This window comes from Ovis canadensis, chromosome 14, assembly GCF_042477335.2.
Source record: "Ovis canadensis isolate MfBH-ARS-UI-01 breed Bighorn chromosome 14, ARS-UI_OviCan_v2, whole genome shotgun sequence".
NCBI lineage: Eukaryota > Metazoa > Chordata > Mammalia > Artiodactyla > Bovidae > Ovis > Ovis canadensis.
Genome location: NC_091258.1, coordinates 63,403,838 through 63,425,420, shown reverse-complemented (window position 1 = coordinate 63,425,420; position 21,583 = coordinate 63,403,838). Strand labels below are relative to the sequence as shown.

Genomic DNA, 21,583 nt, shown 5'->3' with positions numbered 1-21,583 from the left:
TCTGAAAAGCCTGCCCCACCGGGGTATGGGCGGCTCTTTCAGTCACAGCGGTACTACACAGGCAAGGAACAAAGCAGAAGCAAAGAAAGAACAAATTCAAAAAAAGAATACTCAAGCAGCTGGGTCGGGAAAAACGGGATAAGACACTTTTCCCCTTAAGGGCCTTGCCATGATGCCCCCCTGGGAATCGCTCATCTCCTACCTTTCATTTCTAAGACCGCGTGATCTGGGACATCCTTCCCTTCTTCGTCAGTTCGCTTTATTGTTCGGTCTTTCAGGTCCTCATCAGTGGGACAAATTACAATGGCTTTGCGCTGGAAGCCTTCAAATGGTCTCATTTTTCGTCTCTGGGCTGACCCATAAACATTTGTCTAGGGGTAGGTATCAGAAGAGGCAAGAGGTGGCACATTACAAGTCGGTTTTTCCTCTGCAGGGTATTATGTGGGCCAAGGAGTGAGAAAAGGATACCAGTTCTCCTAAGCAGAGAAACTCAGGAAACTGCTCCTTCTTCACTTCTAAGATTCTTGAATCTACCCTCAGAAAACGAAGTGACTTGGGAAAGTGGCTGCTGACAGTCACAGGACAGGAGATTCCTAATGTCTGAGCTTTGCTTTTTAATCCTATTTGTTCTTGGTATTGTACATTACAGCTCTCTTGGCCCCTATTCTAAAAGTAGCATATGCTTACTGTAAAAAAAATCCAGAGTACAAGGTGTAAAGTATAGAGTAGGAAGCCCTTCATCCACCTACTGCTGCTGTTCCTACTTCCCAGAGATAAAACCTGTATTGAATTTCTTATGTATTTTTAGAAATATCTGTGTGAGTCTTAAAACCAATGGAATCAAACAACACACACTCTTTGGAAGCCTTTTTTTCACTCAACATTTATCATTTTTCTGTGCTGGTGCTCTCCCTTTTTTTGGCCACGCTGTGCAGCTTGCATGATCTTAGTTCTCCAACCAGGGATTGAACCCTGGCCCTAGGAACCAAAAATGCCAAGTCCTAACCATCGACCGCCAGGGAATTCCCTGGTGTTCTCCTTTATTATTTGTAGAACAGATGCCATGATTAACCAGCCCCTTTGACAGCTGTGTAGATCATTTTCATCAACACTGTTTATTCTATCCCCTTAGTCCTGCTCTGAAACACCAGCTGCACCCACAGGCTTCTAAATTAGGGTGCTTGGCAAGCCAACAGCTTGTGCTGTTTGGAAGTGCAGTTTTGCTAGTAACTTCCTCTTTGCTTCTTCTAGATGGTTAGGTGCGTCCTGGCCTGGTGCTGGCAGAGTGTGATACTCTAGGACACACCTGACGGAGAGCACAACAGCTTCCATTCACTGCGTACCTCCCGCGTGCTGGGCCCTTTGGGACTGGGGCCCAGATCTATCAAACCCCAGTGGTCCAAGGACTCAGCCTATGCACCTGAATCACTTGGACACGACTGAAAAAGACAGCAGCTGGAACCCCCCTACAGGGGTCTTCCTCAACCCCCGTCTCTGAAGTGGGGCCCAGACACACATACGGGTGTCCTTTTCACATTCTGACACACAAAAGAACTGGAGTGATAAGGAATGCTGCATTTAAACAACTTTCAGTGGCCCTGAAAGGTAATCAGGGGAGAAGCCACAGCGGGGAACAAATCTGTAAAGAGGCCTGCATGTACCAACAGACAAACAAATATTATGTCTTGAAGATGCAGCCTAGTGGGGTGGAAAAAGCCCAGCATTGAGTTCCAGTGTGGCTACTCGCTCACCACAGCCAGTCCGTGTTGTTGCTTCATCCATGAAATGCGGGAGAAAAGCCTCTCTCCTGGACTTGGTGAAGACTGACCGGAAAAAGGACCACAAAGCAACTGACCATGTGTGAGGGATCCCTGGAGTAGGGGCTCTGTTGTGGCCTCCAGGATGGAAGCTGCCCAGAGAGAGACCAGTGGTGCAGGGCAGAGGCTTCGCACACCCCGGATCTAAGGTGACCTGGTTAAGTCACACCACAGGGCCCGGAGTGAGTGACTTCCTCTCAGAGCCTCAGTCTATCTACTAAGTCTCAAACCCTGAAAGGGGGAAATAAGAGGAAAATCATATGGTCACTACTAAGACTGAAGGAGCTCAGGCGAGTAAAGCTCTTGCTTAGTCCAGGGTCTGGCTCACAGCCGACACTCAGCAAACAGAGGTCATGGTTGGTGAGATGGCTGATGGCTGGTGGCCATCACTGGATGGCTGCACTGGCTCTTCTCATGGTATGGTTGAGTTCAAGCAACCTGGACCAGGTGAAAGTCCAGCTACGGTGATTCCCATCAGGAGGACAAAGTCAGCGTAGAAATCTAGACTCTGGGGAAGAGGCTCGAGGTTGAAATCGCAGCTGTGCCCTCTATTTGTGAGGATGTAGACAAGCCACCTAATTAGTCTGAGTCTCAAATTTCTGCATCTGAAAGACGGAGATCCTACCACCCTCCCCCTGGCTCTGGTGGGGATTTGCAGATGTGGAAATGTCTGGCAGGGAAAGAAGTCTGAAATTGGGGCCAGCAGGACTGACGGTGTCCTGGGAGAGGCTTCCCAGTAGGGAGCATCAGGGAAAGTTAAGTTTGAGGAGAAGATGAAACACAAGAGAGCCTATTCCAAAAACACGAGGAACAGAAGCTGGGATGTGGGTCAGCCAGAGGCCAGGGACCGCAGTGCACACCTGTTGGGAGATCTGGTCAGTGGGTATTCTCTAAACCAACTCGACCCCGTGGCTCTGACACACACAGCAGTTAGAGGGTCTTCCTTGTTTCCCAGGGAAAATGTCTCAACCTTCACTGGGGGTGGAGGTGAAGGCATACACATGCAGTTATCTGTGCCTTTAGCCACACAAACGGTGAAAAAGTACACTGGTTACAAAGGAAAAGTCAAGTCCTTCTCCTCGCTGCTCTTCCCAGGCTCCATTCCTAGAAGCGAATCAGGTGGCATCTGGTCATAGGAAGATAGAATTTGATTTCCAGCTAAATAATGAAGCTTCCTCCTGGCACACAACCCAGATGAGCCAGGAGTGAGTGTGGCCCCAGACATTCTGTGGACAACTGATGAACAGTGGACAACTCATTCCACTGTTTGCTTGCCCATAAGAAATGATCAGTGATCCTATCTGATTCCTCTGAACCTCAAGGACGTGGATAAATGCCTCTTGGGGGTTTTCTATGAAGCAGACCCGCCCTGTCCATGTCCTGATGAGGAGACAGAGAGGAGAAGCATTGCTGTCCAGAGGGACCAGTCCCCATAGCTTCTTGATGGGAAGTATGGGGAAGAGCAGACGGAACTCCTCAACAGCTGGCCTCTATCCTGGGAAGTGGCTAGACACTAAGGGATGGCTCCTCAGATACTTCAGAGCTGAGGTGCTGAGAACCCTCGTGGTGACGATTTAGAGACTGCACCTCCCTCCCCTCACTCCTTGGCTTGGGGAAAGGAAGAATAGCATCTAAGCCACACCAGCAAAAATGCAAATACTTGGCTTTCCTAGAGGGAAGGGAGTTAGCTGTTGGTGGCTGTTGCCACAGCAAACACAGTGAGGTCAGAGCCCCTGGGCTGGCCCAGCACTGCTGTGGTCACTGGGGGCTGCTGGTGGCTGTTGCTAGGAGACCAACACAACAGCTAGGTCAGCTTTTCCAGCTGTGTGGGCTCCTGCTGCCTCATTCCTGCTCCTCTCAGTCCCACCCTGCTTGAAGATGCTGACTCGAAGGAGGTCTGGGGCTGTCTGTGTTCCCTGCCTCCTGGCTACTCCCCTTCCTCTGTGATATGGGCCAAAGGACAGGGGTTGGGTTTCTCCGAGCAGCTGCCGCGGTAGTTGTGGTGTGTGGCAGTCTGGGGCAGGCAGGAGGGGACACAGCAAGCTGCTCACAGCCTGAAATCTCTAAGAGACACTGCTTCCTGTCAACTGTCCCTCTTCCATAACTCAACAAGGTCAGGCTGGCAGCAGGAGAAACATGCGTGAATCCCACAGAAGCAAGGTTAAAGCTATTGACCGAAGAGTTCACTCTGGGCTCAGCATGAGGTAAACCCAGTAGAATGAACCACATGTGCAGACACAGAACTGGCAAGAGTGTCAACAATGGAATGGGCTGAGGTTCTCGGGCTGGGGAGGACAGAAGAAACACCCTCTTCTCCAATGCCTGTCCACAAGAGGCAGTTTACTCTGGGTCCCCACAGTAGCCCTGGGTCTGTTTCAGGCAAAGGCATGGCACGTGCCCACATGGATGCCAAGCAGGAGTACAACCACCTCGAGCTGAGGCAAGGTTAATGATGCTGTCATATCGTAGCCTCTGGTCATTTGCCTGGCCTGGCTCTGGGCTGCTGGATTCCTAAGAAAACTCCTAGCCTCAGACCTCCACTCTGGGAGTGGCCTGGGCCCTCACTTATGGCCCTGAGGGGCCTTCTCAGAAGCCTCCAGGAGGGCAGGTCTGCTGCTTCACTGAGGCCAGCTCCTGCTCTGCATCTGGTAGGCCAGGGACAGTCCAGGCAGTCTCCCATTCCAGAGGATTCCCACTGGCACCTAAAAGAGCCATTTGAAGCAATGTGGCCTACCGCTGCTTTTTCTCCTCAGCTGTTCCACAGCTCTAACACTCACAGGATCTGAAGGGGACACTCAGGTCACCACGGAACGAAGGCAAAAGACACCCCCCACCTTGAAACCTGGCCTTTCCTGGCTTCTGCAGGCACACTCCCCTCTTAAGAAGGGGCATTTCTGGGGTCAAACTAGGTAACAGGAAACCCAGAAAAGCCAAATGTGGGGAGGTCAGACCACTCAGGAAAAACCAGAGAAGGAAAAAGACAGTGCTGGGCTGAGATCCAGGAGCTGCAGGGACTCTGCCTACAGCTCCAATCCTGGCTCTGGGAACCCCATCTAACTGAGGAGTCAGCTGCACACTGACCTACCCCTCACTGCCAAGGCTGGTGGGGGAGGAAATGCCAGGGTCTGGCCTAGGGCCTGCTCTGAATCTTCTACACACACATCTACCCACATAGGCTTTTCTGGTACACCCTTTTTGATGTTTAAGCCAAAACAGGTCAAACCACTGGCTTCAGACCTCTTTTCAGGCCTCAGTAACCTCTGGTTTGGGGCCCCAAGTCAATCCTCCAATCTGCGGTTAGCCAAAGAACCCTCCTCCCCATCCCACCCCACCTTCAGAGTTTGCGTTCCGTTGCCTTGCTGTTGGCCTGGAGCACTTGGCCTGACCTGCATGTTCCTTCACCAGGAAGCCAGCAGCCCTGGAGACCACAGGGGCACCTGGAAAAGCCCTGGACCCTGTCCTGAGCAAGTTGACACAAGCTGAGAGGGCCAACAGTGAGTCTTTACAGTGCTCAGCAGTTCTGTGCCTGGCTGAGGGGCTGGGGGCCTGACCTTCAGAGAAAGCCCATTTTGCAATGTTGGACGGAGATGTTAAGACAATTTACCCCTAGGATTATAAACATTCTCCACCAGGCCCTATATGTGAAATGGGTTTCACAGCTGATTTAACTAGCAAACTGAGAAAAAGGGAGGCGGGGAATACTTGTGGTATCCAAAAAAATAATTCTCAAGGTATGGACTACAATTCCAAAATGCCCTGACAAGAAATGGGGCAAGGTGAGGCCAGGGTTAATTTATACAAAGTCTTCAAAGGAGAAGAAGGCTGGCTGTACACATTATTGATGGGGCTGGGCTAGGACAGCAACCCTGAGTGGCTCTTGGACTACCCTGTGCCCAACCACCCCTCCCCCATAAATGCAGTCTAAATATCAGCCCCATTAGTTGTTGTATCAAAATTTAGTATTATGGGATCATATCTGTCTTCCCAAATGTCAGTCTTTAGGGCTTAATCCCAGGGTTGCAGCATCGGTCACTAGACAAAAGTACACCTTTCCAGGGAACTCCTTGGTGGTCCAATGGTTGAGACTCCACATTTCCACTGTGTGTGTGTGTTCCCCTGCTCGGGGAACTAAGACCCCCCGCCCCCGCCCATGATGCACAGTGTGGCCAAAAAAGAACTCAAGAAAAAAAAAAAACACACCCACCTTACAAGAAAATTAAAAAGTAGGCCTTTTACATGTCCACCTCCCAGAAAAGCAGAGCCCAGTATAAATCTTGTACCCCTCCCCACGACAGAAGAGTGGCAACAGTCCTGCAGGCCTGGCCGACTTTCAGTTTCCTAGCATAACTGTTTCATCAGCAACCCAGGTTCCACTCTCAGTATCTAACGGGCAAGACTGTTTATCTGTCATGAAGAACCATCACCAACTAGTAGTCTTTTATTTTTGTCTTCAGTTCTGTGTATTCCTTTCAAAGGTTGGATATTAAGGAATCAATGTTTCAACTTTGAACACTAGATTACCAGCGTATTATAAAAGGATATAATGCAGGAACAACATGATGGAAAAGACGCAAAGGGCAAGCTATGTGGAACGTGCCACCCTCCCCGAATCTCCACTATTCACCAACCCAGAAGCTCTGGCTTGTTTTCTGTAAGATGCTCTCTCCTGTGCAGAAGTACTTTGATCCCTTGAAGTTTCCAACCACCTTTCTTTCTTTTCTTTCTAAAAGGTTGTGAGTTAGTTGGGTGAATAATGGATCCATCTATCTATTGCTGCTCCACATGGCTTGTGGGATCTTAGTTCCTCTATCAGGAATTGAACCCAGGGGCCTCCTGCAGTGGGAGTGCAGAGTCCTAATCACTGGACCACTAGGAACTCTTTTCAACCACTTTCTGATCAGGGCTGGGACAGGGCCACACTCATGGAAGGCACTCTAGTTAAGGCTGCCGGATCAGCGCTGCTACTTAGTTTATATATCTGCACACGTATACAAAACCTGCTACTTGAGAAAGCCTTCAGGACAAACGACAAGGATGATGTCTCATGGGGTACTAACAAGGAACTTTAACCGTTTGGGTCGGTCATACTTTTAATGTGAAGAACCCTGGTCTTCACTGAAATGCAGGCAGAGAACACATGACATATACATGTACCTGACGGTCATAAAAACATGCTGAGAGAGGCTGGGACAGACCCATTCTGTAGATTAACAACCTCCAGCTACCACACACCGGTCTCCATGTTAGCTGTGTGGGCACCATTTTGAGCTGTTTTCCAGATCAGGAGACTTAATAGTCAAAGGATAAAGGCCGCTGCCCACAGGCATGCAGCTAGCGAGTGGCAGAGCTGGGACTCAAGCCCAGGTCTGTTTGGCTCAGAAATCTAAGCCTTTCCATTTCACACAATTGCTCTCACCTGACGATGTTCTTTTGGGCTGCTGTGGGCTTGAGCCAGGTCTGGATTGCTGCCCACTGACCCCCCGGCAGACTGGACTCAGAAAGTTAAGAGTCTGGGACTGTGCTATCATGTATAGCTGACCTCTGACCAATACTGTAGGCCAAGAGTATTAAGGGGAAAAAAAAGAACCAGAGAGGACTTTCCAGGTACCCAAAAGGCCCGTTCCCTCTCCTAGGGGACGATGGTCACCAGGAAGTACCTGATCTAGGATATAGTTGCGCTTCTTGCGGGCAGCAATCTGGATGAGACGGTTGAGGCACTGAGTGGCCTGCTGGATCAGGACGTCCCAGCGGCCGGCGTAGTTTCGCTGCCGGCGTAGGCCCATTACCTGCGGGCAGAGAGTGGAGAGGGGTGGGTGGGGGTCCTGTTTGCTAGGCAGCAGGCAGTTGGGGGGGGGGCGGGGGTAAAGAGGGGCTGCGCTTACCCGCATCTTATCCATGATGGCATTGGTACCCAGGATGTTGTACTTCTTGGAGGGGTTGGAGGCTGCGTGTTTGATGGCCCACGTGGTTTTGCCAGCAGCGGGCAGGCCCACCATCATTAGAATCTACGAGAATAGGACCAAGAGGGGCACTGTGAACAGTGTGTGCAGCCTGGCATCACCACTCGCTGAGGCCCATGAGGGTGACCCTAAACCTCAAAGCCACCTCTGGGAAATGGAAGCAGTAACAATGTCTACCTCACAGTATTGCTGTTGCGAGTGAAAGAAATGAGGGTTGTGAGACTTTCAGCAGAGGGCCTGCTGTTATCATGAATATTAACATTTCTGTTTACGCAAGATCCAGGGGCGTCTGACAGGGAAAGGCCCATGGAATAGGCACAAGTAATGGTACAACATTCCTGGAGTCTCAGATGGGGACAGATTGTATGTGCAAGGGCAAGCACCATTTCTAGTTAGTACCTTTAAAATTTGGCAAACATTGGATGCAAGTAAAATGCATAAGAGGAGGAAAATAATTTGAGGCTACTAACAACAAATTTCAAAGAGGTGTTCATGTGGTTAAGATAAAAGCTCACCAAAAACTGTTAAGGGTAGGGTATCAAAATGCTTACTTATACTGTAAGATCTCAACAATAAAATGTGTGTATAACTGGTACCTAATATAGAAAAAAAGCATAGGATAAACTTCAAAACTCTTAAAAGGAAACATTTGTAGATGGTGGAATTACAGGAAACTCTCCTTTATATTTCTTAATTTTCTAGAATAAACTCAAAATCACTTATGCACCAGAAAAACAAAAATTGAGAATCAAGACCAGAGTACAGCTTTTGCAGCCAAATCAGCTCCAAGCCCAGGTACCATTTTTGTTCTCAGACAGGCTTGGGCAGGAGCGTGGAGCCACACAACCTCCTCTAAGAACCTTGTCACCAAAGTGCCTTTGCACCTTTTTTCTGCTAGAAGGCCTCCTTTCTCAAGATTCTGACCTCACTCAAGAAACAGTGTGGCAACTTCTGGGATCTTTCTGGTATTTAGTTATGACAGTCCAGCCCTCTTTGGCCTAAGCCACGCCCATACCCCTCACTCTCCCCGAAACTAGGACGCTCCTCCACACTCAGCTGCAGGCAGGCCTCCTGTCTAGGCAGCAGTGTGGCTCTGCAGAGGTGGCCACCCAGGCAGGCTTCCAGGCCCCTCACCTCACACTCTGCCTTGCTCTTTGGTCCGACTGTACCCCGGATGCGCTCACTCAGGGGAAGGTGCTGGATGAAGGTGAAGCCTGGGAGGACAGAACAGTAGGGCTCTGCCCGCTGCCCGAAGTTGAACTCCACCGCACAGTTCTTCACCAGGACGTGAGGATAGAGGGCCTGACCCCCTAAGGCTTCCTTCTGGATTCGGAAGGCAATGCCCATCCACTTCCCATTTTTGGTGAAGGAAAGTTCCACGTCATTTCCACATTCAAAGTCCTACGGGAAAAAAGTCAAAGAAAGCTAAGTTCCAATGCTCTGTGTAAGGTACGAGGAACCAGAAGTCAGGGAGCAGATGTAAGGGATGGAAATAGCTTGCGCCCCAGATTCAAGTGCAGCCCTCCTCAACATATAGACGTGCTCGCCAGCCCCAAGGAATGGCTCAGACCATATACAGCCCAAGGCCCTCTTTGGCCATAACCCAGAAGTGGATGTGAAGTGTGTAATTTTAGGAAGTTCCAAGTATTTGAGTCTTGTGCCTAGCCTGAGATGGAGAGGAAGCTGTCCTGTCCATTCTCAACTCCCACAAGATAATGGATGGAAAGAAATTCACAGCAGGGCCTGTTAAGTCAAGCCTGGCTCCACAAGTGCATCCATTTATATGTTCAACACACGTTCCCTGAGTTCCTGCTCTTCTTGATGCATATTCTAGTCATCTGAGCCTGACAAGAGTTCAGAGCCTAGTGGGAAACCAGACAAGGACATTATTCTAATTCATTGAGAACACCCACGCAGAATCAAGATTCTCTGAGGAGGACCCTGTAAGCCAAGTCCTGAACAATAAATGGGAACAAGCCAAGTTTGGGGTGAGAGAAGACAGTCCTTAAGAGAAGTGCTTATGTACAAATCTGGCAGTGAGAGGACACAAGGTCAGACTGGCTGAAGCATAAAGAACTGGGAGGTGGTTAACTTCAGGTACAGCCGGCAGCTGGAAGGGAGCATATTCATTAATTCAACGATTCACTGAGTCCTTACTGATCAGCTGAGGTGTAGTGTCAAGATCCTGTTTTGGAAGGTAGATGGCTTCAGTTCTATCATTTACTACATCCTATTTCCTTATCAAAAAAGATTCCGCAATATAGCAGAGTTGTGCTAAGGACTAAACAGGTTAATGTATTTCCTACGGTGAGAGCACGAGTGGGTGGTCTCACTCCCAGATGCCAGACACTGCTCTGGACTGAAGCGTGGGGGCGGGGAAGGAGTTTAGATTCCTGCTGATGGCAGCAGAGCAGAGCCCCTGACTTGTTCCTAAGAGCAGAATTGCCTGGTCAAAACTGTGTTTCACAAAGATCACTTCAGCTGCAGGGCAAAGGTTAATAATTAAGGAAGACTCAAAATTTGTGGTCGTAAGTAGGCAGGAGCAAAGGCTGAGTGGTATTCCTTCCCCTCCTACATGCAGAGACCACCTTGGGACTTGCCTTTGAGCAGCTGTGAAAGCCCCCTTCCCCCAAGGAGCCTCCTCGCCACCCTCCTCAGTGGTCACAGGGCATAGTTCCACATGGTCCTTTGTGTCTCTAAGCGCCCATAAAGGTAGAGATCATGCAGGGCAGACACGCAGACATCTGCTGGACTAAATCCTGCCTCAACTCCTGCAGTATGATCCCTCCCGTATCTTCTCACCTGAGCAAGAATCGCCCAGGTCACTTTTGCTCTGTTGTGGAACTGAACATAGCAGGGGCTAACCTTTCTTATGTCCACCAGCTTCAACTACAGGAACTTACCTCCCTGTACGGAAACCAGTATCCTCAACTGACAAATCCGGCTCAACAGAGCCAACAGTCAACGAGGCAAGCGTAACGGTGTCACTTCTGCTGAAACGTCTCCAGGTGCCACTCTAGGGCCTAAGGACCCAAAGTCCTAGCTTGGCACTGTTCAAAGTCTGTGTTTTCACAGCCTCACCTCTCACACCTCTCTGTGCTGTCCCCGAGGCACCAAGTATTTCACTCCTTATGGTTTGCTGAAGTGAGCTATATTGTTCTTTCCACCTGGAAGGTCATCTTGTCCTGTTTTGTGAATACTGAGAACTCAAGCTCTGACACCAATGTCCTCCCTACTAGTTCCCCTACAGGTCACTGATTTTTCACACCCCTTCTTAACCCTTCGCTCTGAATCTTTTAAAGTGATGCCATCACTTCATGGGAAACAGATGAGGAAACAGTGACAAACTTTATTTTGGGGAGCTCCAAAATCACTGACTGCAGCCATGAAATTAAAAGACGCTTGCTCCTTGGAAGAAAAGTTATGACCAACCTAGACAGCATATTAAAAAGCAGAGACATTACTTTGCCAACAAAGGTCCATTTAGTCAAGGCTATGGTTTTTCCAGTAGTCATGTATGGATGTGAGAGTTGGACTATAAAGAAAGCTGAGGGCTGAACAACTGATGCTTTTAAACTGTGGTGTTGGAGAAGACTCTTGAGAGTCCCTTGGACTGCAACTGGAGATCCAACCAGTCCATCCTAAAGGAAATCAGTCCTGACTATTCATTTGAAGGACTAATGCTAAAGCTAAAACTCCAATACTTTGGCCACCTGATGTGAAGAACTGACTCATGTGAGTAAACTCTGGGAGTTGGTGATGGACAGGGAGGCCTGGCGTGCTACAATCCATGGGGTCGCAGAGTCAGACGTGACTGAGCAACTAAACTGAACTGAACTGATCCTTTAAACAAAGGAAACTGAACACGAAATCTTAAAAAACAGAAGTAAAGATGAACTGGTTGAAGCAGGAGTCAAAGCCCAAAGTTCCCAAGTGTCACACACTCAGAATGTCACACCCGGATGAGAGCGTGGGGAACACAGTCACAATGATGACACATTAAACTGCTACAACCTCTCTGGAGTTGGACTACAGTCTTGACAGTAGTCCAAATTAAATTAATTAAAACTATACCTCTGACTCAGAATTCATGCTTTCAGTAGCATATATCCTACAACTGTATGCCCACAATAACTCAAGAATGTGCAAACTGTTCACTCCAACACCGCTAAATGTCCTCCAACGGGGAAGTGGGAGACTAAATCACACAGGACGTCCATGAATGGGAACATGAAAAGCCCTCCAAGATACTCTGGTAAGTGGGAAATGATAAGCTATCACTGTAGCATCAACTGTTCCAAGAAATAACTTTCAGGTCCACCAGGGGAAACTGACACCTACATTAGAATACTAGGAAGCCACTAAGTAAAATGATGAGAAAATTAATCAAATGTCTACTAAGAGAGGACTGATTATATAAATACGGTAGATCAACACAATGACTGCAGATTATATAAAAAACAAAGAAGTCCTCTAGGTAATGATATTAAAAAAAACCTCTAAGATATACAGTTAAACAAAGACAGATACAGAATAACATGTGTAATATGCTACCTTTTGTGTAGAAAAGAAAAATAACAACCACCTTTCCTGTATTTTGATAAAGAAATGCTGAGTACCAGCGGGCTCATGTGTAGGGGAGGGCATATGTGAACCAGGGGAAGGGTCTGAAGAAGACTTTATACTGTATACCTTTCTGTATGTCCGGATATTTTTGAAATCCATAAGAATTTATTAACTATCCAACAGTGTTTTAAATTGAGCTAGATTTATACTTTCTGTGCAGACGGGAAAGATAGCTGAGATTTACTGTTAAATTGAAAAAAAATGCGAGGTTTGGAACAGTATGTAGAATATAGACATGGTTAATTTTTATTCAAGAAAACATGCTTTTTATTAAAAAGATAATGAGGTCATGACTGACAAAAGACTGAAAAATTGTTTTAGACTAAAAAGACATGACAAGAAAATGCAATCAGTGATCCTGAACTACAGACCAAATTGCTCTAAAGAATACTGTTGGGACAGCTGACAAAACTTAACCATGGACAGTGGAGTAGATAATAGCATTAAATCAACATTAAATTTGATTACTGTGGTAAGAGAATAGCTTTATTCTTAAGAAATGCATACTAAAATATTAAGGAATAAAGACAGAAAATAGGCATCTTACTCTCAAATAGGTCAGATAAAAATCATATACATACACATACATATTTGAGAAAAATGGTAAAGCAAACATTAGAATCTGGACAAGATTCTATGAGAATTCTATGGCTTTTCTGTAAGTTGGAAATTCTTTCAAAGAGGGGAGAAATAAAGATGGACAAAAAGAAAAAAGAGTACCGTGTATATAAATATGAGGGAGAGAAGGAAGAAGGGAGCGGGAACAAGGCCAAGAGGAAGCATCCACCTGGTTAACCACTCTCCCTGGGGCTTCATGGCATATTTTTACAAACATTTAACTTCCAATGATCATAGTGTTAAAGAGTATTTCCTGAGCATTCATTCTCTGCCAGACACTGTTGTAAGTGTTTCTCATGGTTTACTTTAATGACACAACATGAAATTCTGAGGTAGGTGTGAGAATTCCCACAGAAAGGAAACTGAAACACAGGAAAGGCAGGGCTGTGAGTTGAAAAGCAGGGACTGGGTCTGGGCCTAGGGATTCTGGCCCCAGAACCATCAGTCATACTCTATACCTCTGTGAGTGCTGGCTACTGCTCTTGGGAACTAAAGTTCAGCAGCAGTTCAGGTTTCTTCTACCTTGTTCTGTTTTGCATCCACCCCATCCTCCTAAAAGGCAATGCACTACTGGAAGCCTGGCTAAACCAATGAGATGAAGGGAGAAGTTCTGGGATGAGATGATGCTAAAGTGGGGGCAAGAGCCAACACCACTGCCCTTGAGAACAGACTGGCTATTTCATGGGCTTCCCAGGTGGTGCTGGTGGTGAAGAATCTGACTGTCAATGCAGGAGACACAAGAGACAAGGGTTTGATCCCTGGATCAGGAAGATCCCCTGGAGAAGGAAATGGCAACCCGCTCTAGTATTCTTGGAGAAAATTCCACGGATAGAGGAGCCTGGCAGGCTACAGTCCATGGGCTTGAAGAGATTTGGACAATTGAGCACCTGCGCATGCTGATTACTCCACAGCAAAGAGAAGAAATTCCTTAGTTTGCTTAGGAAATGTCACTCTGGTATCTAGAAGTTGTGCATGTCTGACATCCCCAAACATCTTCAGGATGCCATCTGAAAACTTTGCACAAAAGACCAGAGGGGGAAGAATGGCAGAATTTTGCACAAAATGACCACAAACATTTCAGTGTGTCACAGAGAAACAGAGGTATGGTGAGAGCAGCTGGACAAAGGGCAGACAATGGACAAAGGTATTCTGAAAAAGATGTTGCAGGTTGACCTCACAGGACCAACATTTGGCTCTGCCAACTCCCACGGGCTGCCAGCACTCACCGCAAAGCAGCCAATTACATCATTCTCTGCAAACTTGTCTCCATAGTTTTCAAAGCGGCTATTGGTGGACTTCTTCCCAGTGCCTCCGTAGCCATAGGAGAAAGGCTCTTCGCCTGAGGGAAGAAACAGGCAAAGGCAGGTTAGACCTGAGATGGTCACAATGGCCTTTACGGCAGTTACAAAGTTTTAAATTAAAACAAATAAAAGAAACATTTTCTTTGCCAGTTCTAGAATCAGGTGCTTTTGGGGGAGGAGGTAAGAAAGCTTCCATTGAAAGGAAGCCCTTCATCATGCAGAGATTCTGAGGGTTTGATGGCTTTAGGTGTTAAGTCTGAGAGTTGGAGCTGACCTGAACAGCTTTGAACAGAAAGGGAGAACTGGGGGAAAAAGGGAGGAGGGAAGAGAGAAGCTGGGATGGAGGAAGGCTGTACACTAAGGCACATTTTTTCCCTGTGACATTCAACATTCAGTTTAAGTCTCCTAACGGTGTCTGGTGTCTGTTTTTGGTGTCAATGAATTTTGGTCAGAAATCAGTAAAGAGGTTTTGCTTCTGCAGACCACAAGGTCTAACCCATAGGAAAGGTACCGATTTCCTCAGGCTACACAACTGGGTTCCGAAGAAAGATGACTGAGACCCCCTGGGCCCTGAGTTACAGAGATATTAGGCCAGAAACTAAGTTCTGGCAGTAAAGCAGGCACCAACAAGCATAAATTCCAGGCCCAGCTCTAGCCTGAATCAGCTGTGTAACCTGGACATCTGCTTGACTGTTCTGGGCTTTGTATCTTTATCTGCATCAACTATTCTCCATTTACATCTCAAAACTGAAACAAAGATAAAAGGAGATGACATATGAATCTTAAATAAAACTACTAATACATGTCAAAATGAAAACTGTACATTGCTTTTAACCTACCATTTCTACTCTTAAGGCTCAGACTAATTACATACAAGGAGAGCTCAAGTGTTTTACTATAAAAATTTGTAATCAATGTAAATGACCTACAAAACATTTATGAATAGGAAATATAATTATAAAATGAAAAATTATGCAGTGGTCAAGAAATCTATACTTATTTACAAAAATATAACCATCAACATTAAGTGGGGAAAAGCAGTCAGTCTACAACAAAGTTCTGTAACATATCCCATTTGAGATTCACAAAGGACAAAGAAACTGTCTCGAAGAATGCAGATGAAAACGCTAACACTAGTCGTTATCTCACAGGTTTAGAAGGATTTTCATTTCCCCTCTCTGTAACGGCCTGAATTTTCACACGGAGCAGACATTATTTTCACAGTCAGAATGTTTACATGATCAAGAAAGAAAGTCTCACCATCGGTCACTGAAATCAGTCACCTGGGGCCAGAAGGTCATTAGGGCCTCGGGAATCTGTGAAAATTCAAAACCTCTCAAGACAGCCCCTCCCTGCCTCTCTCCACCAGCCAGCCCTGGCCTCACTGGTCTTTCTCTTTCACTCTGGGTTAGGTTCTGGACAGAACATTCCAGACAGAACTCAGTGGAACTTGAGGACCTCATTACTCTCACCATGGTTTGAGAACAGGAGACAACCGGTCTTTTTTTTTTTTTTTAAGGGAACAGTTTTCTGAAGAGAACTTTGGACCCTGTTCTTAAAGATGAAGGATAAATTTTTTGTAGAAAAGTTGTTTTATGACTGTGGTCCTTCCAGTTAAATCCTATAAGTCTGAAGCTAGGCAGCACCACAAACCTAATCCCTGTGTCTATTCCACCCCAGGGTAGTTCTGTTCTGGGTCCAATGCGGGAGAGAGAAGCTGAGGAAGCTTGAGAATCCAGGCATCAAGGCACCCGCGCTACTCTCTGGATTGCTTGGCTGACCTCCCTCACCTAGCTGAGTGCTGCAAGAGTCCAGGGACCAACCAATGCGGACCACGTGGGGGTCGGGCTCTGTAGACGGAAGGTGCTTCACAGAGATTTCTTCATTGATCTGGGGACAGAGAAAAAGGCGGCTCAGAATTGATTCTCTGGAGGCTGACAATTTAGGAGGCAATACAGGTGGGAAGTGTTAAAAAACACTTTTTAACAGATGTTAAAAAAACAGGAATGGCTTCTGTGGCTGGGGAACACGTATCTGAGCTGTCTGAAGGGCCAGCTATACCGAAACCAGGGCCTCCAGAGGGCTCAGGAGAGTTCAGGGCCACAGAGATGGGAATTTAAAAATAGTTATTTTTTTAGCTTTAATACTTGGTACAAGGCAAACAGGGACTCTCACAACATTTGGTGTGGACACATAAATTGGTGTAATGTCTTTGGAGGGCAGCGTAACAGTCTTACTATTAACAGCAAATGCACATGCTCTGTAACCAAGCAGTTCAACTTTCAGTCTGTCCTAGAGACACACACACACACACAAAGTGCAGTGCGGCGGTCTTTACGTTGAAAAGGAAGGAAGGAAGAGAGGGGAAGAGGAAGGAAGAAAAAACCGCCTGTAAAGTACCAGTCACATTAAGGCACATCCATGCCACAGAATGATACAGCAGTTAAAATGAACGAAGCAGGGCTAATACACTGGTACGGAAAAACGTTCGAGATACATAGTATTAAGTAACAAGAGCAGAAAAAATAAAAGGCACCTTCTGACTTAACTTTTAATTAGCAGTTAATTATCTAATAATCAACATTTATCTTATTAGTTTGTGGCTTTTGGAAAGTTACTCTAGTAATTGACTTTTGGACACACAATTTTCACACTTTAACATCTCCAGAGTCAGTATATGTCTTACAACTGATGTCCGAAAGCACTGTTAGTTTAATTGGCAGTTTCTCTATGCACACAAAACAATGTGCAACTTGGAATCAAGAGTCTTAGTCAAATATGATAACCCTTGGTCTCAGTTTCCACCTCTGAAAAATGGGGGACAACAGTACATATTTTGTGAAGAGATGGTGAAGATTAATGGAGATATCCATGGAAAGAACTTGGCACTGTACCTAGCACATGCAAGGTATTCTATAGATATTAGTTATCACAAATAAGTTTGGATATACGAAGGATATACAAGAAACTGTTAACACATAAAGTATCTCTAGAGGGTAGGATGGGGCTGGGCGGATGAGTATAACTCTGGTTTTTACTCTTCTGTGCTCTCCGACCTTTTACTAAACATGACCAGGTATTATTTTCATAAATACACTTTGACGTGGAACTGTGGAGAGATAATGGTAGAGGATATCCGGATAGCAGAACCCTACTTTGCCCTACTCTCACCTGGCCTCCCTTTAACTGGCCAGGGCCAATTCTTTCCAGCTCACTGTTTTTCCAAATAACTCCTCTCCCCAGCTCTACAAACATATCACCCTCGAATGGCTGGCTATATAGCACCTAGGTCAAACTCCATCAAGGAAAAAATCCACTTGATGAAGCAACGTATGGTCGCCTTGCTTTCCCCATATATTTAGCAATGACCATTCTCACGAATTCATTTTACTCTTTCTTTGGCCTGAACATAAAATTCATGTTCAATCAAATTTCTTTTGCAATCATGGCTCTGACCAAGGATGGATCTGCTTTCTGTCCCCATCCCTCTGTTGCTCCCACTTACCTTCATCTCAAAGCACACACGGCCCCTTCTGACCCCGTAGCTGGCACGGGCTCCTGACCACAGGTATGCAAAGCCTTCGATCGTGAGCGGGTAGCCACTACTCCGGTCTCGGGCCACCTTGAAGTGGAGGTCACAGTTATCTGTGGAGGGAAAAGCCTGTAGTTGGCTGATGTTTTAATGCTCCCCAGAGGGACAGGCCAGAGAAGGCAATGGCACCCCATTCTAGTACTCTTGCCTGGAGAATCTCAGGGACGGGGAGAGCCTAGTGGGCTGCCGTCTATGGGGTCGCACAGAGTCGGACACGACTGAAGCAACTTAGCAGCAACAGCAGCAGAGGGACAGGCAGAGGTAAGTTTCCTAAGAGTGTTAACCAAAAGTACACAAGCTGACATGGTGTGGGGATAGGTTCACAAGAAACCAGCCACACCACCTAACCATTCTCTCTTTTAGCACAAAGGCCCTGCAATACTGCAAACTGTACTGCGCAGGATGAAAGCTGCCACTCCACAGAGGAACTAGGGTTCTTCACTGGGTTGGGGTCCAAGGATGGCTGTCAAGGGGGCTCCTGCAAATAATACACACATGCCTCTCTAATGGGGATAGTGGTGAAGAACCTGCCTGCCAGTGCAGGAGACATAAGAGAGGTGGGTTTGATCTCTGGGTCTAGAAGATCCCCTGGAAGAGGGCATGGCAGCCCACTGCAGTATTCTAGCTTGGAGAATCCTATGGACAGAGGAGCCTGGTGGGCTACAGTCCATAGGGTCACAAAGAACTGGACACAAGTGAAGTGACTCAGCATGCACACTTGCTAGGGAGAGGGTCAATATCCTTTCAAGTGATTCTAGAATTTAAAAGGTTAGAGTCTCAGGTGATTTTAGAATTTAGAAAAGATTAATTCCCAACACCATAAACTTCAACCATCTCCCATGCTAACTCTATCAGTGTGGAATATCAGTCATGCTCCCGCTGCCAAGAGCGGCACCAACAGCTGACCCTGATCCACACCCGCCACCCAGGACCACGGTCAGGTGCGCCACAGGTTCCCAGCTCCTTGCGTGGGCCCAGGACTCTGCTGCTCAGACTCCCCACTCTGCCAGGGGCCACCCACGTCTCTAGGAAAGTCTTTCCTGTCTGTCTCGTCCAGTAGGCTCTCTCCTTTCTCTAAAGGCTGAGTGCCATCGTCTGTACATTTGGCATTTAATCAGATGCTGCTTCATGAACCACTGCCACCCAATACTTAAAAAATTAACACTCCGTTTTACTCTGAATCCTTTAGCTCCTGTGATAAAAGGGACTGTATACGAGATGTCTTTACCTCTTTTAAAGCATGTAGCCATTGGTTTATAAACACGAGCTACATAAACAAGTACACGAATGAACTGCTATTAATTTTCTGCTCTGTTGAAAAGTGCAGTCCTCAGACTTGACTGGGCTTCTGGGTGTGTTCAACAATTCAGATTCACAGGCTCTACCACTTAAGAGTCTATCTGAGGAGGCCTGAGAAGGGACAGGACCTCTATATTCGTTCCCCCAAGTATTTAGATGCACGGTCAAGGGGGAAGTCACTTATCTAGAGGAAACAAAACGGAACTGGGGGACAGAGAGCAGGGCAGGCCAGGTTAATGCCTGAGGAGACAAGGCAGCATTGGTTTCACCAGGAACGTGAGCAGCGGATGGAAACTGGGGAAACGGCTGTCAATGAGTTAAGTTTCCCCAGCAGCACTCAGGTTCCCTTCTTGATTAGATGACAACTTTACAGGGTGTTCAGGGTTTTCCAACTTGCTCTCTGATGAATGTCACTGAAAGTCCCCTGAGGTATAAGAGCAGGATTCTTCCTCTCTGAAGAGAAGCTTGGAGAAGTAGAATAACTTGACCGAATCTCACAGATAGAGCTGAAGTAAATCTTCTATCTCCAAACCAACACCCTGACTCCAGGGCTCTGCTGGTTCTCACATCTGAACTAACACTGCTCTGGACGGTGGATTTTGTGAAGGTAAAGGCAGTCTCCTTGCACTGACTGAAGACAGTATCGAACAGGCACTCCAAGGACTCACATGTGTCAATGGCCACAAGGGTGTCGTCAAAGTCATCTTCATCCTCTTCAGCCGGAGGCTGAGGAGATCGCCCCCTGCGTCATAAAGAGGTATCAGTCACAGGAGAACAGACGGACAAGGGAAGAAGGGACCTCAAGTTTCTGCAGGAATTTATAAGTGGCCTACAAGCTGCTTCCTGGATTTCAAGTTCCTCCCAGATGTTAGCAAAAGAACTCTGGAACCCTACATTCTTGCAATGAGAGCAATGACTATTAACTACCAGGGCGGGGTCAGAGACTGGAGAGGGTGTGCTCTGCTGAAGACGGCCATGAGAATTATTTGGAGAACTTTTTGAAAAATACCACTCTCTCACACCCTCAGATTCTGATCCACCCCTCTACATGCTGAGCACCGCCTTCACACTGAACTCTGCTACTGATGGGAGGCTACAGTAGCCCAGAGGGTACTGGGCCAGGAACAGCAATCTGTGAAAATTTAGATAAATCTGTTATTATAATCTGTCCGTATTCCAGGCTTCCTAAAACTCCACATCTGAAAGGATTTGAAATGACCCATTTTTGTCTTCTTCTCTTTTAAAAGTGTCCTAAATTATGAACGAAATTTATTCCAACCAAAATACTAAAACGGACTATGTGAAAATACTGGTGGTTTCCAACATACGGGAATAAGGGGAAGGGGTAGAAGTGTGGAGTCTAATGCTAGGGTCCTCCCTGGGACAGTCTGGACGAGCTTAGTCTACCATATGCTCAGGTCAGGTCATATGCAGGGCAGTGGGGCAAAGGACAAAAAGGCAGGCTGGCATCTCACATGTGAACGGCAAGGTGTTTGAACTTCATCCTTCAAGTAATGGGAAAGGAGAAACTGAGGGAAGGATCAGAAGTTTAGCAGAGCTGAATCTGTAGTGGGTATAGGAAGAAATGGGGGAGAGTGAGAGGGCAGGGAGACCTCAGCTCTGCCCTCCTGGCTAGTAAAAAGACCCCAGTGGGCATTGGGCTACAGACATTGAGACCTATTGGAAAAAGGATGACCACTGCCTCAGAGACCCACCTCCTATCCTCTCGGTGCTCAAAGTACCCCCGTCCCCGGTTTTCTTCATAAGGCCTCTTGCGACTCTGGAATTGCTGTCTGTCTGGTTTGTGTTGAGATGCTTCGGGTGGGAGAAAGCTGGTGGGTGCTTCTTGCTTCATCTCTGTCTTCACTTCTACAGTCAGGACAAATCCAGACGGTTAAGACACTCAGAAACTCTTCAGTTATCACTTTTCTGGTCCCCTCTACTTCAGGAGATACTGGCAGGATCCTGACTATGGTGATGAGGTCTGGGCAAAGGCTCTTGCTAGGTTCAGTGGAAGCCTGCTCAGGGAACCCAAAAGGCTGTACTGGAGGACAGGGCTACAATAAAGTGAGGCTGGGGATGGCCATCCAGGCCCAGCAGCACCAGTAGTTGATAGGATGAGAGATGTCAGTCAGAAAATTCTCAGGCTTCGTGGGAAGGAGAGGGGAACTTTAGCACTAAACAAGGAGAAGCTCTCTAAGGGCCTACTCAAAGGCGAATGACTGCCTGGGCCACTTTGCCAAAGGCACGGGAAAGTTGGGAAAGCTGGGAGCTACCATCGCATGCACCAAGTAGGAGGGAGCCCTAAAGACTTCCACCATTTCACAATTCTGCATTCTATAATTTCTTCTCCCAGAGAATCTCTTCACT

At 47.0% G+C, this 21,583-nt stretch overlaps 1 protein-coding gene across 4 annotated transcripts in view; it reads right to left on the bottom strand.

Annotated features, from left to right (window-relative positions):
- Positions 1-21,583, bottom strand: part of HNRNPUL1 (heterogeneous nuclear ribonucleoprotein U like 1) — a 34,251-nt gene that overhangs the window by 5,147 nt on the left and 7,521 nt on the right. For all 4 annotated transcript variants that reach the window (XM_069550814.1, XM_069550813.1, XM_069550811.1 and 1 more), the window contains exons 3-11: positions 20,929-21,082; positions 19,882-19,955; positions 17,828-17,967; positions 16,113-16,212; positions 14,248-14,360; positions 8,912-9,178; positions 7,700-7,822; positions 7,475-7,603; positions 203-371 (exon numbers count right to left, since the gene is read on the bottom strand). In XM_069550814.1, the coding sequence (XP_069406915.1) occupies positions 203-371; positions 7,475-7,603; positions 7,700-7,822; positions 8,912-9,178; positions 14,248-14,360; positions 16,113-16,212; positions 17,828-17,967; positions 19,882-19,955; positions 20,929-21,082 (1,269 nt within the window). The remainder of the gene's footprint in view (positions 1-202; positions 372-7,474; positions 7,604-7,699; positions 7,823-8,911; positions 9,179-14,247; positions 14,361-16,112; positions 16,213-17,827; positions 17,968-19,881; positions 19,956-20,928; positions 21,083-21,583) is intronic.